General features: G+C 35.5%; 1 protein-coding gene across 6 annotated transcripts in view; it reads left to right on the top strand.

Moving 5' to 3' along the window:
* GRM1 (glutamate metabotropic receptor 1) overlaps positions 1-18869 on the top strand; it is a 336860-nt gene that overhangs the window by 281970 nt on the left and 36021 nt on the right. For all 6 annotated transcript variants that reach the window (XM_019744493.3, XM_019744494.3, XM_074333687.2 and 3 more), the window contains exons 7-8: positions 5598-5724; positions 16424-17354. In XM_019744493.3, the coding sequence (XP_019600052.3) occupies positions 5598-5724; positions 16424-17354 (1058 nt within the window). The remainder of the gene's footprint in view (positions 1-5597; positions 5725-16423; positions 17355-18869) is intronic.

Below are 18869 nucleotides of genomic sequence, written 5' to 3'. Positions count from 1 at the left end.
AGGAATTTCCCTTCAGAAGAAAAATGTTCCTGCTTCCTTTGATTCTTAGTTACTTTTCCTTTTATATTTTCTTGATGCTGTTTTCTTTCATTCTTTTTCTAAATAAAGCCTTGATTTAAAAAACCCCTTATAAATTACTTTAGAAACTTAGTCATAAATTGAACACTTGATTTCCTATGGCATAAATACTTTAAGACGCCTACAGTGTATATGTAATTGAATCACAGCATTGTGCGTATCAGCAGGTCACCTAATCTCACTGACAATAAACATAGCACTATAGCACAGGACGTACAAAGAATCAACAGATCCTGCACCTTAGCAAGCCTTCGTCCTTCAAGGACACTTTCAGTGAAATATCAAAACTTCGTATGGCTCTGGGCCATTCTACTCTCACAAAAATAACAAATAAAAAAAAGACTTCAGTTATTGAGTATATACTACACACAAAAGAAATGACAGTATGACTGATATAAAGACCTGTAATATCAAACTATTCATGATATTGGGGCGATTGGAACACAAGTTAGACACAATAACTTAAGAATTTTTAAAAAAAACTATATCTAAATGAAACATATCTAACATATAGATAAGAAATAGAGGACAAAATCAAATTTTAATAAGTAATAAAATACCAACTGTATTTTAATTATTAGAGAATTCCAAGTAATGCAGTGTGTCTAAGGGTTTACTGCTCCAGAAATACTGGCTGGAGCTTATGATCTTCTTTCTGCTCTTGAAAGCAGTGACACACATGAACTTATGGGAGAAAGGTGACATTTGAAATGGAAGGGAATACTCATTCTTTTACTGAAATATATTTATTTGTTTTCTATATGGTTCTATGTGAAAGCCAGGGATTCACTCACTCACTCACTCACTCACTCGCTCACTCTCTTTTCTCTCTTTACCTCTCTTGCCTTTCTTAACGTATATTCTTCACACAGCAGCCAGAACAATCCTTATAAAAAGCAAGTCAGATGAAAAACAAATTTGATAATATATCTACTCTCCTTGAAACCTTCCTCGAAAGCAAATTTTAAAAAGAACGGAGTTATGAGGACATACATAGGGACTGCTGGTACAGAGGATATTCTTCCTTATTTGTCAGACTTTTGTAAGAAATTAATAACAGACAAAGTGAGGTGCAGAAACAAGCACTGGCGACTAAGTGAACGCATGACCAAAGAGCTTATATTTCAAAAGTATTGGAATAGGGAAGCACTAAAATTCCTTAAGTGGCCTAATGACTTTTTGGAAAAAGATTCAATTCAACACTCATTCCTTGGCTGCCTACAGTGTGTTCTTAGCACATTTCTGTACCTTGATGACTATGATCTGAAAACAATGAAAGAATGGCCTGGTCCCTTCTCTTGAGGAGCCCACAGGCCCTTCAAATGATCTTGGGAATTGTGTGCATGTCACTCTAGAGTGTAAAGAAATTTAACACCTGTTATATAATTAGGAGACAGGGACTAGAATTCTGGTGTAAAGTCATAAGATCTCAGTCTAGAGGGTGGCTGAGAGATAGAAAAGACAAATTCCATATTATAGACAGTGTATGGTAAAGGTACACATACTTGGTAGCTGAGTAAAGGAGTAATGAAAAATACCTCCACTTAAGCCGTTCAATGTTTCATTATTTAGGAAAGATATAAACTAATCACTTGTTCACTCACGTATGCAATGATGCAAAACCTACTTTTAAATACTTTCCATGTGCCAGTTACTCACAGGATCTACCTTTATCTATCATCCTGCATAAATAAATTTGTTCAGCATTATCATCTTTTGAATTTTCTAATCAGTAGTATTAATTTTATAGTGAGAGAAAAAGATAAAACTGATTGAAGAGACACACAGTGTTATGTGATGTCGCTTACTGTATTCCTTATACTAATTAAGAAAGTGTTATTCATTTATATAATTTTTCTCATATCACTTAGAAAAATTTATCATTTGGAATGTAAATTTCCCATAATTATTTTGAGTGTAGCTATGATTTTTTTCCAACAAGACTTAATTTGATTCTACTTTCTAAAGTTATTTGAAAGTGACAGAAAAAAAGAAAACATTTTACATTTTCTGAAAGTATATTGTCATTTGACATTGTTTTATGTAACTCTAAAATAGTGGTACAAATGTCAACCTGATCTCAGTAAAGATAATTTTATTTCCACAAAGGCTAGAGTTTGTAAGATTTGATTTTAATATCAATGTTTACAGTCTAAATTTTGACTTTACATATGAGAACATTTGATGTTTAATGTGTTAGGCAGAGACTTCTGCTTCTAGAGTACAGAGTAACTGAGTTCAGACTTTGTCTTCTGCTGTGAACAACTAGAAAACTTGACACCATATCTGAAATAATTGTGTTCAGATATTGGAAAACAACACATAACCTTGCTTCCAGGAAAGTGGATGGAAACAAACAAGGTGAACCCTAAAATCACTCAGGCTTTCTGCCTGAAGGCCATTTCCTGACTGTTGTTCAGTGAGAGAGAACACAAAAAGGGCTTGGCCATCTTGCTAATTTAAGAAGACAGAAATCAGGGTTTAGAAAGGCCAAGGCAGCTGGAATTTGTAGGACCAAGTAAGGGAGAGGAAGGATCTAGGCAGAAAACAAGTCCCAGAAGTTAACATGCCAGTTCCCTTGAGGATTTTTTTTTTTTTTTTTTTTTTTTTTTTTTTTTTTTTTTTTTAATGACTACCAATCTGCACTTCAGTAGGCTTGAAGAGTCCAAATAAAGAACAAGTACTGGAGAACTGGATTCCTAGAGCTCACGTAGAGCCAGGAATTGTCCCAGTTTCCTCAAGCCGGAGTGCAGATATCTTGTAGAATGAACAAGAAATTAAGTAGAGACCTCAGAGAGGTCACACCTTAATAATGAGGTTAATCTATTCCTAAAGTAAAGACTATTCTAGATTGCACTAAGAGATTAAAAACAAAAGACAAACTGAGCCACAAGTAACTGAGCTGCCTGCCAGAACAAAAGCCAATAAGTCTTCAAGAAAAAACCTCTAGCACTCTACACCTTATGTAAACTATGTCCAGCATCTGATCATTTTTAGACATGACAAAGTGAGAAAAGGTGACACGTCACCAGAAGGAAAATCAAGCAATAGAAACACAGTCTCTGAAATTACATTGAAGATGGAATTAGCAGTCAAGGATATTAAAATACCAACTATAAGTACATACTAAAGGATTTAAAAGAAAACATGAATATCATGAGAAGACAAATGGATACATAACTAATTACAAAATGGAACTTATACAATGAAAACTGAAACGTATAAGAAATAATATTTCAATGAATGGCATTAACAGATATTAGACATTACAGAAGTAAAGATCATTGAATTTTAAAACACAGCAATAGAAAATAGCCAAATGAGGCACAGAGAGGGAAAACAAAGTGAAAGAAATTAACAGACTCTCAGGGGCTTGTAGAGTACACTCAAGAGGCTCATTATCAGTAGAATTGGAGACCCAAAAGGACAGGAGAGAGACAGGCCAGAAAAATTTTTTTAAGAAATAATGACTTGAAAAGTATTTAAATACAGTTAAAATGTAAACTCAAATCCATGAAGCTCAACAAATCTCAAGGAAGTTGAACACAAAGAAGATATTATTAAATTACTAAAAGCCAGTGATAAAAAGAAAAATCTTAATATCAGCCAGAGTAAAAAGTTCTTTTGTTTCTCTCATGCAGAGAAACAAAGTGAGAGTTACAGCGGACTTCTCATCAGGAACCATATGTAAGGCAAGAAAGGAATGACATCTTTAAAGTGCTGATATTGAAAAAAAAAAAAAGACAAAGAAAGAAACAAAACCAAAAAAACCCAACTTTTAACCTAGAATTCTATTCCCAAGGACAATGGACTAGCATAAAGTGCAGAAAGAATGAAAAATAAACTGTCAACTTAAACTTTCCTACCAAGAGAAACTATTTTTTTCAAATATTAAGTCAAAATAAAAACTTTTCAAACAAATAAAAGCTGAAGGAAACTATAATTCTCTGATCAGCACTACAATAGATGTTAAATAATGTTTCTCAGTGTAAAGAAAGTTATACCACATAGAAATCTGGTTCTATACAAGGGAATTAAAAGCTCCAGAAATTATAAGTGTGTGGGTAAATATAAACTATAATAATGTTCTAATTTAAAAAATGTATTTCAAAGATGATTGTTTAAAGTGAAAATAATTATTGTGTGCAGGGGGTTTTATAAAACATGTGTAAGTAAAATGTACTAAAGCAACAACCCAAAGGATGGGAGGGGATAATGGAAGAATATTGCTGTAGGAGTCTACAGTTTACATGAAGTTGTATAATACAATTTGAAGGTAGACTGTGATGAGTGAATGGCGCATATTGTCATGCCTACAACAACCATGAAAACAACAAAGACGTTTAGGAAGTATGCCAATATTAGGAATAAAATGCTAAAAATGCTGAAAACATTTTCAGTCCCAAAGGAGGCAGAATAAGAGGAAAAGGAAACAAAGAACCGATGAGACAGGAGAAAAGATATGATTGACTCATATCCAACCACACCAATGATTATAATAAATGTAAATGTACTAAACACATCAATAGAAGGCAGAAATTGTCAGCCAGGAGATGAAAAGCAAGATCTAATTATGTGCTGTTTACAAGAAAGTCACTTTAAATGTAGTGTGTTTTGATGTTTATTTTTGTGTTATGTAAGTGCAAAAGTGCTTACCAAACAAACTGAAAATGGGACAAAGTTTAAACTGTTGAGATAAGCAGTTCTTTAGTAATTTTCAACTAGTAATTTTTCTTCCAACAATTTATGTGATCTTTTCAATTCACTAGAGTAAGGGATAAGGCTAATAATAGGGTTATACTTTCTTAGCCATCATTCTGTTTTTATGTATACAAAGTTTCTCAGACTTTCATAATTATAACAAAAAATCCATAATTCCTCAGTTTTGTTGAATAAATAAGGTTTTATTACATAGAAACATTGGTGCTTAAACATTAGTTTTTTTTCAGAGGATAAAAATGTATTTTTACTTTTCTAAAAATAATTAATAGATATTAATATAGAGGGTGCCAAAAAAGTAGACACATTTTAAGAAAGGCAAAAACTATATTAAAATTGTAATACTTAATAAATACTGATAACAAAAGATGAATACAAGTCATGTTTGACTTCTGCAATTAAAAGAGGTACTCAAAGTGGTTACCATCAGCATAATTTTAATACATTCTTTTTCATTTCTTAAAATGTGTATATATTTTTCTGGCAACATCTCTATAAATAAGGATGAAGTTCAACTGTTCCACTTTTAACTCTGCAAAAGATAATATAGTCAATTCTCTTTATCAAAGAAATTATTATTGAAAAGCCTCAAAATCCAGCACAGAATGAATTGAAACTCACATCTGAACTCTAAGATAATCAGATAATTTCAATCCATGTACAGAGGTCCTTCGGCATATAGGATTTTTTTTGAAAAGTTATTTGTTTTTTATCATAGTATGAAAGCAAATCCACATCTGAAATAGAAGACTTCCAGGAGAAACCATCTTTAAAGCATATGAAATATCTCTATGTTACAGGTTATACGGAAGGGAGAGGTGAGCTGCTGCTGGATTTGCACTGCCTGTAAAGAGAACGAATACATGCAAGATGAGTTCACCTGCAAAGCTTGTGACTTGGGGTGGTGGCCGAATGCAGATCTCACAGGTAAGAACTCCTGCACTCGTCAACCTTGTCCCTGACTAGTGGCCTTTCCAATGTGCCCATTGTTTAAGATGTTAAACGATGTCTTTTTCAGTGTTCATTTGCAGTGTGCACTTTCTAGTGCTCGTGTCAAAGAGGACACACAAACCTCTTAAAATTTTTCCATCGTCTGTAGTGAAAGGAAAGTTCATTTAAATCTAAGTAAAAGTGTATTAAAAGGGTGTTCTAATATACGAGTTGTTTTCTGTTTTCTGTTTTTGTTCTCTAATTTTACTTGAAGATACTTCTCGTCACCAGAACTTATATTTGCACATATTTCTTGAATATCTATTGTGAGACACTATTACAGGCTCTAAAGGTACAAAGGTAACTAAAACAACAGTCCAAATTTTATTTTGCTTAAAATCTATTAGGAAAGAAAACATGTAGAACATATAAAATAGCTTTAATATAATAGTGTTGTAAAGTTTATTAGGTAGACAGGAGATGAAAGGAATTCCAGACAGAAAATAGAACATGGGAAATGTGAGAGCATATAATAAATTTGGGAAAAACCATGCAACAAGGATAGAGGGTTAGTTGGGAGACAGACGGGCTCAGTGAGAAGTGCTCAGACATGAGACTGGATGAGCACCCTGATAGGGATGGGAAAGAGCCCCTGCATGGCCTTTCCCTAAGTGTTTTGACCTTGGCTTTAAGCATTGGAAAACCACTGGAAGATTTACAGTGGTGAATAACATCATGATATCTGTGTCTCAGAAAGATGCCCCCGTAGCATCTTTCTGAGATAGTAAAGGTAGGGAGGAGGGTAGTGACACTACTAGCCTGAACACGGAGGGAAGTTAGGAAGCTCTTGCATTCGTCCAAGTAAGTCATTCCAAAGGGTGTGGACTAGGGCATCTGCAGCGGGAATGGAGAGGAATAAATGAATGCAAGAGATGATTTACTGGTAAAATTAAAGGGACTCATATGGATGGGTTATATCAGTTTGTTTCCTAAGAGTAATGTCCAGATACGTGAATTTTGTTTTCCATAGCCGCTGGTATGAGCTCACACAGGACAGGTGTTTCACAAATACTTTCCCCAAATTTTAAGAGTAGTAGAGCCATGGGAAGTTTGTCATGTGAGCAATCTAATCTCGTGTTTGAGAAACAGGAAGCTGAGGCCTAGGGAGGTGTACTTGTATGTCCAAGGTCATGCAACCAGTTAGAAGCAGACCCCAGTTCACTGACTCCTGATCCAATGTGTCCCTGGGGGTTGTTGAAAACCATTTAGAGAGGGTGTTATTCCTGATCATCAAAACGCATCAAAAATGGCTGGGTTAGTAGAACCAGGTCACATAATTAAAATGATACTTATTGAGAATACCTTATAAAATCCTGTTAGGAAAAACAAATTAAACTAAAATGAGTGCTGGCAAGCTTTTAAAAATCACCTAGTACAAAGGACTTTTTAAAGAAAAGAATATTTTTAAAGAATATTTTTGATGATACAAACTGTATCTCACTCATCTTTTTATTCTCTAGCTGAACACTGCTTTTCAAATTTAATGTGCCTAAAAATTACCTAGGAGTTACTCGCCTGCAGAGATTCTCATTCAGTGGTTCTGAGGCACTTAGTTCCTGTCCCATCCTTCCGAGAAATGTTACTCCCTAGCTCATAGCCTGCTATCTTGAACATAATAGCTCCCGAATAAATGTTTGCTTTCCTGAGAGAATTAGAAAGAAGACGGGATTCACACAAGTTCATCTACGGCAATGCAGTTGGTTAATAGAGAATCCATTATGATAATCCAGGGCTTTTTGTCCCTTGATCTAATGCTCTCTCACTATGCCACTTATCACATTGGTGCATGGAAAAGCACTAGCTTGGAAAAGCTTTTCCAACCTATTTTGGACACACCCCTTCCTCTCCATCTCATTCTGTCTCTCTTCGCATCTTTATCTGCCTTCATAGTGTGTGCTTCCTGCTGGGCCCTTTTCTCTTGCATAAGAAGCCGCCTTAAATCTCCGTTGTGCTTGAGAACTGGGGTTGACTTGGTAGTCAGTCCTCCCCTCTATCTGACTGACACCGCTGCTGACTAGGAAGAGGCTCCTTCCTCTCTAGGAGGCTCCTAGGCTCTTCCTAGAAGAAAAAGCAGCCCCTCTCTCCAGTTGTCCTTAGAAGTCAGAAGTCTTAGCTTTGAGGTATAACAGTTTTTCTCTTGTCTACATTTTTTGGGGCTTCCCCAAACTTTTCCTACTACTCCATTTTCATTTTAATAGGGGCTTATCTCATACAGGAAAGAGAACGTCTATCCTATTATAAAATATTAAAATACAAAAAAAAAAAAAACTTTTTAAAAGATCTAATATGGTCTAATAATGGTCAAATGGTCAAAGACATATTTTATTCCCTAGAGATTTTCCATTGTGGGTCTATTGCCTACCCACTACCAAAGATCACCACCATTGATCAGGGTTCTCTGACTTAATAACGTATAAAAAAGATCCTCCTTGACTATGATGTAGATGAATATTCATGCAGTAATCCTTCTAAAGAATTTAATCTACTATCGTCCATCATATGGGTAAAAGTCACTTCAGCATTCAAATAGGTTGAAGCAGCAGCCAGACTGCCTTTATCTAATAACAGCTGAGTGGCTACTTTTAGGTCATACATCCAGATTATTTTGCAAATCTTATGTTTAGGATCTTTCAAAATACACATCTTTCATACTAATGCATGCTTAGCGTTGACAGCTATTGCTTCTGCATCCCTTTCAGTCTTAGGCGGGAATGGAAAATAAGATTTCTTTGCCATTTCTTCGGTGCCACGTCAGGCTCCGAGCAAGGGTGCCATGCATGGCAATGTGTTGTGGGTTGTTGCCATGGTAGCAGTAGTTGTTACAAAAGAAAACCCACAGGCAGAGAATACCACAAATCAGTAGAAATACTCAGAGTAAATGCATTGCCTTTAAGTATTTTATTTTTATAGATGGATTTTTTTTCCCCCCTGAGTTTATTTAAAATGAGAATTTGTTCTTTGGGAGATGGTGTTTTTTTTTTTTTTTTCCTGAAGGTAGAATTTGTTAAAATGTTTAAAATAATTGTATGAGATAGCTAATTTCCATATATGCTCCAAAGACTAATATTAATGAATATTGAAAACATGTTTATAAGTGAGTTTTTATTTTTATTAGCATACGTTTTTTTCAGCTAGGAAGAAAAATTGGTATATTTCTTAGAAGAAGTGATTTCTGAAGCTATTAATAAGTTTCTCATATTTTCTTCTTGGGAAAATGCACATTTTAATTCAGCATTTAAATTCACACTTTATTTCTGATGATACATAAGCAGGGATCACTTCTGCCATGAAATAAACCAGACAGGAGTTTAACAATTCATAGGCCTATTATATGTAATCCAATGCTACTTATTTTTTTAAAAAAGTCAAATAGTATAAGAGGATTCCTCAGAAGGCCAGACTACACTAAGTGTTATTGAAAAAATAAAAAATACTAAGTTATAGAAATTAACTAATTTTAGCTATTTTTTTCATCGAACAGTTGCTGTGACCTCTTATACTATCTCCTCATTTATTTAATTTTATATTATACACTACCATCTCCTTTGTGCAGGCATTTTGTTATTGTTGTTTTGAGAAACTGGGGACATGTAGGTGAAGGAAGCAAAGTTTATATCCTGGGGGGTGAGCTTCATACGGAACTAGACATTTAAATAGTCAATTATGATCTAAGTCCTACAATAAGAATGTGTGCACAGTGTCATGTGAACACAAAGGAAAAAAAGCAATTATATTTCCCAGGGAAGAGAAAATCCTCTGCCGAGGAAGGGACATTTGAGTTGAATATTGAATGACAAGTAGAATTTCACCTGTAGGTAATTCATATTAATGTTATAACATTAAAGAAAGCATTTTGATGAAGCCTTATGTAATCCTGAAGTATTATTGTAAATGTTAGTAAATGCCCAAGACACTTTGGGTAGAAAATGGTGGCCTTTATTTCTTGATTCATGTTAAATTTGTCTTTACCTAATTGGAAAGAAGTCCAATATTAAATTTTAGCTTCCTCCAATGCATTTGGATCTTACAGGTGGACCAACATTTGGTTCAAAAATTAGGAATAATCCCTGGTCCTCCGATCAGTTATTACCACTTCTCTTAGATTTGGCTCAGTAAGATGTAATCTGCTGGAAGGAAACTGACTTGTGTGATGGCTCTGGATTCTCTGGGAGAACGCTGACTATGCACACTGTTAGGTTCTTTAGTTCTCTGGGCTTTAGGTATAGTACGCACAACTCCCATAGTTTCTTTTCCTTTTGGATGCTAGGGGTCAGTTAGGCCTGGGACACTCTTCATCATATGTGAAGGTAAACTCCACTCCTTGGTACACCTGGGGTTGGACAACTCTTCTCTTTAAACCTCAAAACAGAACAACAAGTACATTATAGTATACATTACAATACATATATGGACAATATGGATATTATAGCTAATTCCCTTAAGATATTTAAGCTAGTGTGTCTTAACTGTAGGATGTCTAAAAACAATTAGGAGAGAGAGGGGGAGAGAAAGAGAGAAGGGGGGAGAGAGAGAGAGAGAGAGAGAGAGAGAGAGAGAGAGAGAGAGAGAGAGAGAGAGAGGAAGAAGTGGAGGAGAAGAAGACAAAAAGAAGAAATGCTTTTAAGAAGCTTATTCAAAATGTAAATGTTCAGTTCCAACCCCACGGGGTGGTATTTTGGGTGGTCCTGGATTGGCATTGGAAAGTCTGATTTCCATATAGGGGAAAAGAATCTAGATGTGCACAAGAGAAAGCGATCATAGTGGAATTGTAGGTATATTGTTTCTGAGTGTTGTGACAAACTGCTACTCTTACAACATGAGAACACTTTTATCCCCTTCTAGCATACAGATGTTTTTCTTTGTGTCTGATACACTGTTTTAGGATAAGTTTAATTTACAGCTGGACTTGGGTGACTCTATGATTATTTATGGAGGTGTCTGAGTATCTGTCTTTGATTTTTGGTTACCTTAAGGGGCTGGGGATTATAATATGCATAAATCCCACCAGTGACAGCCAAAGCCAGTTTGTCTACTGATGGATTTCACCTGGCATATTTATTTAGACAGGTTGACTTAGCTATACGACTTGACTGTCATAAAAATACTTCACTAGGAACTTCTGCCTTGAGCTGTCTTAAAGCCAATGTTCAATGTGCAGATTTTGGTAGCACAATTCACAGATGAAGTATGCCCTGTGGGAATAAGGATTCTAGAGAGCTCGCACCTGGATATCTCTTGGTCCCTTGGTGCTTACCTTCATTGTCTTTCTCTTACTGTACTATGCCTTTTGCCTTTCAATAAAAACATTACACAAGTATGGTCTATGAGTCTTCTGTATCCTGTCAAATACCTGAGCTCGTGAAATCTTTGTACATTAAAAAATATCACTATTGGAAAAGTTAGTGTAACATAACTAACAATAGCTGGATATCACTGAATATTGAGTTAGAGTCTTGATTGTCTTTATAAAACCTAGGCTGACGCAAGTACTTATAGCTGGTAAGGAGAACATTAAAGACAAACTCAGATTTGTGCAGCTTCAAATGAGTGAGGAAGAAAAGTGTGAATAAACAAGAGTACAGAAGAGTAAGATACACACAAGAATCTTCTTAAGATGACCTAGTGCAGAAAACCATTGTGTAGTTACTAACTTGCTCTGAGGTTCTTGAGTTAACACTCAGCTTCCATGACCTTCAGTTTCTGGAGGGTGTCAGCAGAAAGTCAGTGTCAAATCACTAAGGGGTTTAACCTTCAGTGATATTAAGGTTCCTGTTCATTTGTCCAGAGAGTTGGGAATGAAGATAGCCTTGAATAATTTACATTCATGAACAGACATTCCAATAAAAATGTTCCCATAACATTAGATTGGTAAATTGAAATGTGCTAGCTAAGACCACAAAATCTAATTATGTTTTAGCCATTGTAAGTATTATGGCTTTTCAACAGGTGAATGTTTCAATCCAGCCAGAAAATAAACACAGTATTTAAACTAGTACATATTCATAAACCATGAAAGGATATAACTGTATATGATCCATTTAGAGTTACTTTTGCAATTGTACCAGTCAATGCTCCACCTTTACAATTTTTTCAGATTTATTTATTTACAAATGACGCATGAACTGGCCACATCTGCTATCCTGGAAATATTTTTCCATTAGTTTTTAAATTGTGTGGCCAGTTTATCCATAATGGAATGAGTTATTTCATTTTTCTGTCAGGATTTTATCCAGGGTCTATTGGAGATTTTATCCAGTATTACCAGATAGCCACTCTAGTTTTGTCAGACATCGTCTTTGTAGATTTTACAATGCAATCATTCTAGCATTTCTTTTAGGAATTTCTTTTCTGGCCAGATATTGTGTATCTATAATTGAATGCTTAAACTTCTCTGATTTGTTATTATTTATAAATTATTTATTGTTGTTTCATATAAGCGTCTTATATGAGGACTTCTAGTCAGGGCCATCTGTCTCGCCTGATCATCAATATTTCTATTATATTTTAAGGTGCTTTTATAGTATCTACAGATTTTATATTACCTTTTCTACTGCAGATCTCAACCATTATGGTAACAATTATTTTACCCAACATCAATATATCAAAAAACTAACATCATTTTTTTTTATTTTCATAAAGTACCTGAAGACTTTAAAAAAAATTATTTCTATATTACGTTAAATAAGTGAATTATTCTGCAAGCATACCAGCTATTAGTTTATATATCTGTTAGTTTCTTTTAACAATTTAATATGCCACAGAGAAGGCAACAATTCAGGTATTAGAAAAATTTAGATTGTGGTAAAGTATTGCATTTTGTAATACTTACTAGACTACTTACCATATATTAAACCTAGCAGTTTCCCTTTCATTTTTAGTATAAAAACCACACTAAAACAATATTAACCTAACATTTAGTACATGATTGTTCAAAATTCTATTCTGGTAGGGGTACTTCTTGAGTGACATAAACACAATACTGAGATTCTCTTTTATTAATTAAGATTTGTAGAGCTCCTGTATTTTTTGTTAATAATTTTTTGCTAATAATTTTTTGTTAATAATAGGGATTTATTACATATGGTAACATTAGACTTAAAGACCTTGCACAAAACCTAAAGATATTTTGACTAATTTAGTTTATGTCTGCAATTGTCCTTAGGCAAGGATGCTAGGCTTTGGCTATTGAATTAAGATGTTGGCTTTAATATGTGAATTGGTTTTCTATTAATATTACTGTGTAACAAAGTACTCCAAAACTTAGCTTACAACAACACACATTTATTATTTCACCATCTCTGTGGGTCAGGAATATTGGCATGTTTAGCTAGGTCCTCTGCTTCATGATCTTTCACAAGCCTGAAATCAAGGTGTCAACTAGGGATGGAGTCTAAACTAAAGGCTTGACTGTGGAAGGGTACACTTCCAAACTCACTTATGTGGTTATTGGGAAGATGTAATCCTCAAAGATTGTTAGACTGAGGGCTTCAAGTTTTTGCTGGTTATTGGATGGAAACTTCTTTCGGTTCCTTGCAACATGGCAGGTTGCTTCATCAGAACCAGCAAGAGAATCTGCTACCAAAATTAAAATCATTATCTGTGTAACCTAATAATGGGGGTGATACCCCGTCAATTTTGCTATAGTCTATATAAAATAAATAAGTCATAGGCCTTGCTCTTACTCAGGGGGAAAGGATTACACAAGGATATGAATATGAGGAGGTGGAGTCATTGGGGACCATCTTAGAAGCTTCTACCTCAGTTAGCAATGGTTCTTTGACATGTGCTATGCAGTTGAGTTAACATATCTCGATCCTGGTGTAGCATTTTCATATTGATACAAAAAAGAAAGATTTGTGATAATCTAGGTATCTACGATAATCTATATGCTTGTGTGCTTTGTTCCAATCCATCTTCCATTTCTGTGGAGTCTTTTGTCCATAAGGATTCTGGGATAAAAGCTATATCTTGGATAATTTCTTAAATTATACATAGTGTAAGTATTTTCATGACTAGGGCAGTGATAATTTGATCATGGGTAAGAACTTTAGTGCATCTTATTTGGAAGTATATCCTATCTATTAAATTTTTAGGTCTTATGTCACAGAATAATATATCCTTCTGCTAATAATCTCAAAGTACGAATTATAGATTGATACATAAAACTGTTAAAGATTTTCACTATTTGAGTGGTTTTATTAAGCCAATGTATCTGATGTTCTATCAATGGTGAGATTATTGGTAGCCATAAAGGCCCCTATGTCAGTAAGAAAGAGGTACTGCTTTCCTTGGAAGTTCAAAGGAAGAAGAGGGAGTTCTTGTGTACCAGCGTCTCCCATGGAGTTAAGTTATTGGACAAATTTTAGGTAGTTGTCCTACTGAACTTTAATGTGGGACACTGGTTCTTTAAATGACACTTCTGTTTGCAATATCTGTAGGGTTTTCTTGTCTATTGGCTTGCAAAGAGAATAGAGGCCCTTTTAGTTGTTTAACTTAAAGATTCATAATTATATTAATTCCCAGTTTATTTACTTTTTAAGTCTATCTAAATGTCTCGTCACATATAAGATATTTTCTGAGCTAGCAATTTTATATTTTAACATTTCTTTTCCTGGTTTGATTCCTGTAATTCAGGGTTGAGCACATTTACAGAAAGAGAGGATATAGTCCTTCTTATATCACCTATTGTACCTACCCCAGAATTATCTGAAGGTTTCCTAAAGTCTTACATCTCTATTTAGTTTATAATTTTGAATCTTTATTAAAAGAAAAGCCTCTAAAGTGGCCTTATGTAATGCATTTCCTATTTTTATTTTTATTTTAATTTTATACCACTGGGTTATTTAAATCTTTTCTAATCTGCTACTTTGAAACATTTTCTTCCATAAGGCTAACAATTAATTGAATTAATTGGTACATATCTGTGGTGAGGAACAATAAGTATCTAATCACAATCCTGAATTCTGCAGAAAATATTTTGCCTGAATCGCTGAAGTTTAGGAAAACCATTAATTATAGTTCTTAATTTGGCTCAAGGTTTTAATTCAACTTCCATAGATCTGACTTGTGTTCTACAAATTTAAAATGTGGTCTTCTTTTCTAATGAAAACTCTGAGAACAGAATAGCTCATTTAAAAAAAAAATATCAGGTAAAGTTACACAGAAAAAGAGAAATGCAAAGATAGTAATTTTCAAAAAGTTATCAAGGCTTTTACAGAAACTACATTGGAATTTGAATTTTATTTCGCAATCTCAGTATGCCAGTTAGGGAGCTGAATAGTGACTATTTGGTATGTTATCCCCTAGTTTGTCTATAACTCCTCTTAAATATTTTAATTTATTGATTATGTGTCATATCAAAAGTTCTTCATAATGGTCATTGTTGTTCTAAATATCTATCTATCTGTCTATCTATCTATCTGTCATCTTTCTAAACTTTATCAAGGAAATGAGAAGATTTAGAATTAGAATTTCTGGAAGCAGTTCTTCCAGAAAGAGGTTGAGACTTTGACATAGACAAACCCCTGACACACGAGAAAGAAAAGCCACTATGATTAGTTTGTGCTTGTGAGTAGTTGGCACTCATTTATTAAATGTAACTCTGTTCCTGATTGGGTGATTATCAGAAGCAAGTACTGACACTGATTGGTTGATATGCAAAAACATGTTCACCCAAAAGGTGCTATTGTTGATTGGCTGAACAGGTTTAAAATAGGTTCTGGTGGTGCGCCTTGTTGCCATGACTACAGAACAATGAGTCTTTTCCTAAATTTATGGAAATATTTTTATTCTCAACTTGGGAAACAATGGCATAAACCAAACACAAAATTTTGTGAAGGAGTCCTTTCCAGAACCCGAGACATTTTTCTCTGTGTGTGAAATACAAAACAGACTTTATTCTCCATCTCAAGGGAAAAGACGAGCCAGGCATTTAGGAACACAGCTCTGTCTCTTTTCTCAAGAGATGGGTAAGGGAAGGTTTCATTCTTCCTTGGTATGTTTATTAGAATCTGATAACTCAGAGGCGCTCAGATGCCACAGACAGATCATATATAACGAAAGGGATGAGACTTAAATAGGGGATGATGGACTCTTCTAAATAATTCAAATGAAATTTATGTGTAAAACACTCTGCTAACTGCCACCCCCCAAACAAACAAACAAACAAACAAACAAAAAAACATTTATCTATACTAGACTTGCCTCTAGACAATAGCTACATAAAAATAAAATTTTATTAGTTTATTTCTTACTAACTCATCTGTTACATTTTTCACCATTTAACCTTCACTGGAAACATAGTTTAGCTTCCTTCTTTTTCTTTCTGTTTCCAAAGATGCACAACCAAGTTCCACAAAGTGGGATCCATTTATGAGGCTGGTGCTGGAAGAAAAGATCACAGGCTGGAGAATATCCCATTAGGGTTGTGATGAGATTAGGTTGGGAATGTGATTGTCCAAAAAAAACAATGGTGCATTTTTATTTGTGGAACAGCGAGGCATTTTTTGGGAAGCATTAGGACAACATAAAGCATGAAAGATGTGAATACAGCTGTGCCTGCGGTAACAAGAAAGCACTGTTGTTATTGATCAGTAGAAATCTTGGATTCACTTAGAAACTGTTTTTCTCCTCACAGGCTGTGAACCCATTCCTGTCCGCTATCTTGAGTGGAGCAATATCGAATCCATCATAGCCATTGCCTTCTCCTGCTTGGGCATTCTTGTTACCTTGTTTGTCACTCTCATCTTTGTGCTGTACCGGGACACACCAGTGGTCAAATCCTCCAGTCGGGAGCTCTGCTACATCATCCTCGCTGGCATCTTCCTTGGTTACGTGTGCCCTTTCACTCTCATCGCCAAACCTACCACCACGTCCTGCTACCTCCAGCGCCTTCTGGTTGGTCTCTCCTCGGCCATGTGCTACTCTGCTTTAGTGACCAAAACCAACCGCATTGCACGCATCCTCGCTGGCAGCAAGAAGAAGATCTGCACCAGGAAGCCCAGGTTCATGAGCGCCTGGGCGCAGGTGATCATTGCCTCCATTCTCATTAGTGTGCAGCTGACTCTGGTGGTAACCCTGATCATCATGGAGCCCCCCATGCCCATCCTGTCCTACCCCAGTATCAAGGAAGTCTACCTGATCTGCAATACCAGCAACCTGGGGGTGGTGGCCCCTGTGGGCTACAATGGACTCCTCATCATGAGCTGTACCTACTATGCCTTCAAGACCCGCAACGTGCCCGCCAACTTCAATGAGGCCAAGTACATCGCCTTCACCATGTACACCACGTGCATCATCTGGCTGGCTTTTGTGCCCATTTACTTTGGGAGCAACTACAAGATCATCACTACCTGCTTTGCAGTGAGCCTCAGTGTGACGGTGGCCCTGGGGTGCATGTTCACTCCCAAGATGTACATCATTATTGCCAAGCCTGAGAGGAACGTCCGCAGTGCCTTCACCACCTCCGACGTAGTCCGCATGCACGTGGGCGACGGCAAGCTGCCCTGCCGCTCCAACACTTTCCTCAACATTTTCCGAAGAAAGAAACCAGGGGCAGGGAATGCCAAGTGAGTTATCTAACTCGGTTTGCGCTCGCTCTCTCTCCTTTCTTTTCTTTTTCTTTTTTTTTTCCTATTTGACTAAGTCATGTTCTTCCATTTCCCCGATGTTTTCATTTCCTTTCTTAATCCTCTCTCTCTCTCTCTCTCTCTCGTTTAAATCTCACATTCTGTTGGAGTAGAAATGTGGTCCCCAAGGTCTTCCTGTTTTCACTCCTTGGAAAGAGCAAAGAACAGGAAGCAACAACCAGCTGAGCTCCTCTATGCTTATTCTGACCTAGAATTTGCAGTTTCTGTTCTGCTAATTAGTTTTTCCTTTCGCATAGATCCTCTCTCTATGGAGCATCAACACAGCTCTGGGGTCGGGGTCAGGGATGTATAAACTCTTTGGTTCTGATTTCTAGTTTAGACCATAGTTGAAGATCCTTTTCGATTTATTTTTATCATTCTGGAGCCACATCACTGTTCATCTGGGATGAGAGGAAGGGAATTCAGCACCTGGGGAAATTTTTCAAAATTTGACTGCAACTGAGCACTAAGGATGTCCTGAAATAAGTTCCTTTAAGCAACTGTCATATCATATCTCTCTTATGTATTAAACTTTAATATATATTGTAAGAAAGATGTTCCATAATGCTACACACGAATTGAGCTATCTCTACTGTGAGATCATGATTAGAATGGTTTTCTAGCCATAAAGCACCAGAAGAAATAAGAACCAGATAAAGGTGATGAACCCCAAACTCAAGAGTCAGTGTAAACCTCAGAGTACAGATTATTTCTATTCTGGTACTTCCTCTGAGTATTTTGTGTAATAAATATGTTCCTATCTGCTTCCTGACTATATTACAAAGAAGCATATGCTGAAATTTGCATGAGTCATTTTTTCTGAGACCCATGAAAACAAATTTCATGTAACATTTACAATTTTGAAAAGGAGATGGATGTTTGAAATTCTAAAGGTAATTGAATTATCCCCAAATTATGCAGTTTTTCCCATTAACAGTATTTGTATTTTTTTTAAATAATGCTTTCAAATGAAGAATTTTAATAGTAGTTATTATAGTGTATACATTATTTTATAACTATTTCACCTACCTGAGCAAGTCAGCAAGATAAGGGGAATGAGTGTTATTTTCCATCACTTTGTAGGTGAGGAAACTAAGCCACTGTGAATTTGTGTGACTCATAAGTGCAATTTCACTTAGCCATTCTTTGCCTATGTCTTAACTGGTTTAACATTTTTCATCTCAACATATATCAAAAAACCTACATGCCTCAAATTTCTCGGTTTGGTATCTTTACTTGCCAAGCAGCACCACGGGAATCTTTTACAAAAATCATATAATTGGTTTAAGGATCAGACGTGGGAGTCTACAGAAAAATATTTTTTCTGAAAGCCATAAAGTTTTTAGTTTAAATAAAGACATCCCTAATTTCTTTCAGCATTAGGAATGAAGCCAATAATTTACATGTACTTCTCACTATCAATTTCAAGTTCTTCATAGAATGCTGATCCTAAAA

The sequence above is a fragment of the Rhinolophus sinicus genome, chromosome 2 (genome assembly GCF_057876585.1).
Source record: "Rhinolophus sinicus isolate RSI-liver-muscle chromosome 2, RSI-T2T, whole genome shotgun sequence".
Classification (NCBI taxonomy): Eukaryota; Metazoa; Chordata; class Mammalia; order Chiroptera; family Rhinolophidae; genus Rhinolophus; species Rhinolophus sinicus.
Note: the sequence above shows the minus strand (reverse complement) of the source record. Positions and strands in the feature narration are given on the sequence as shown.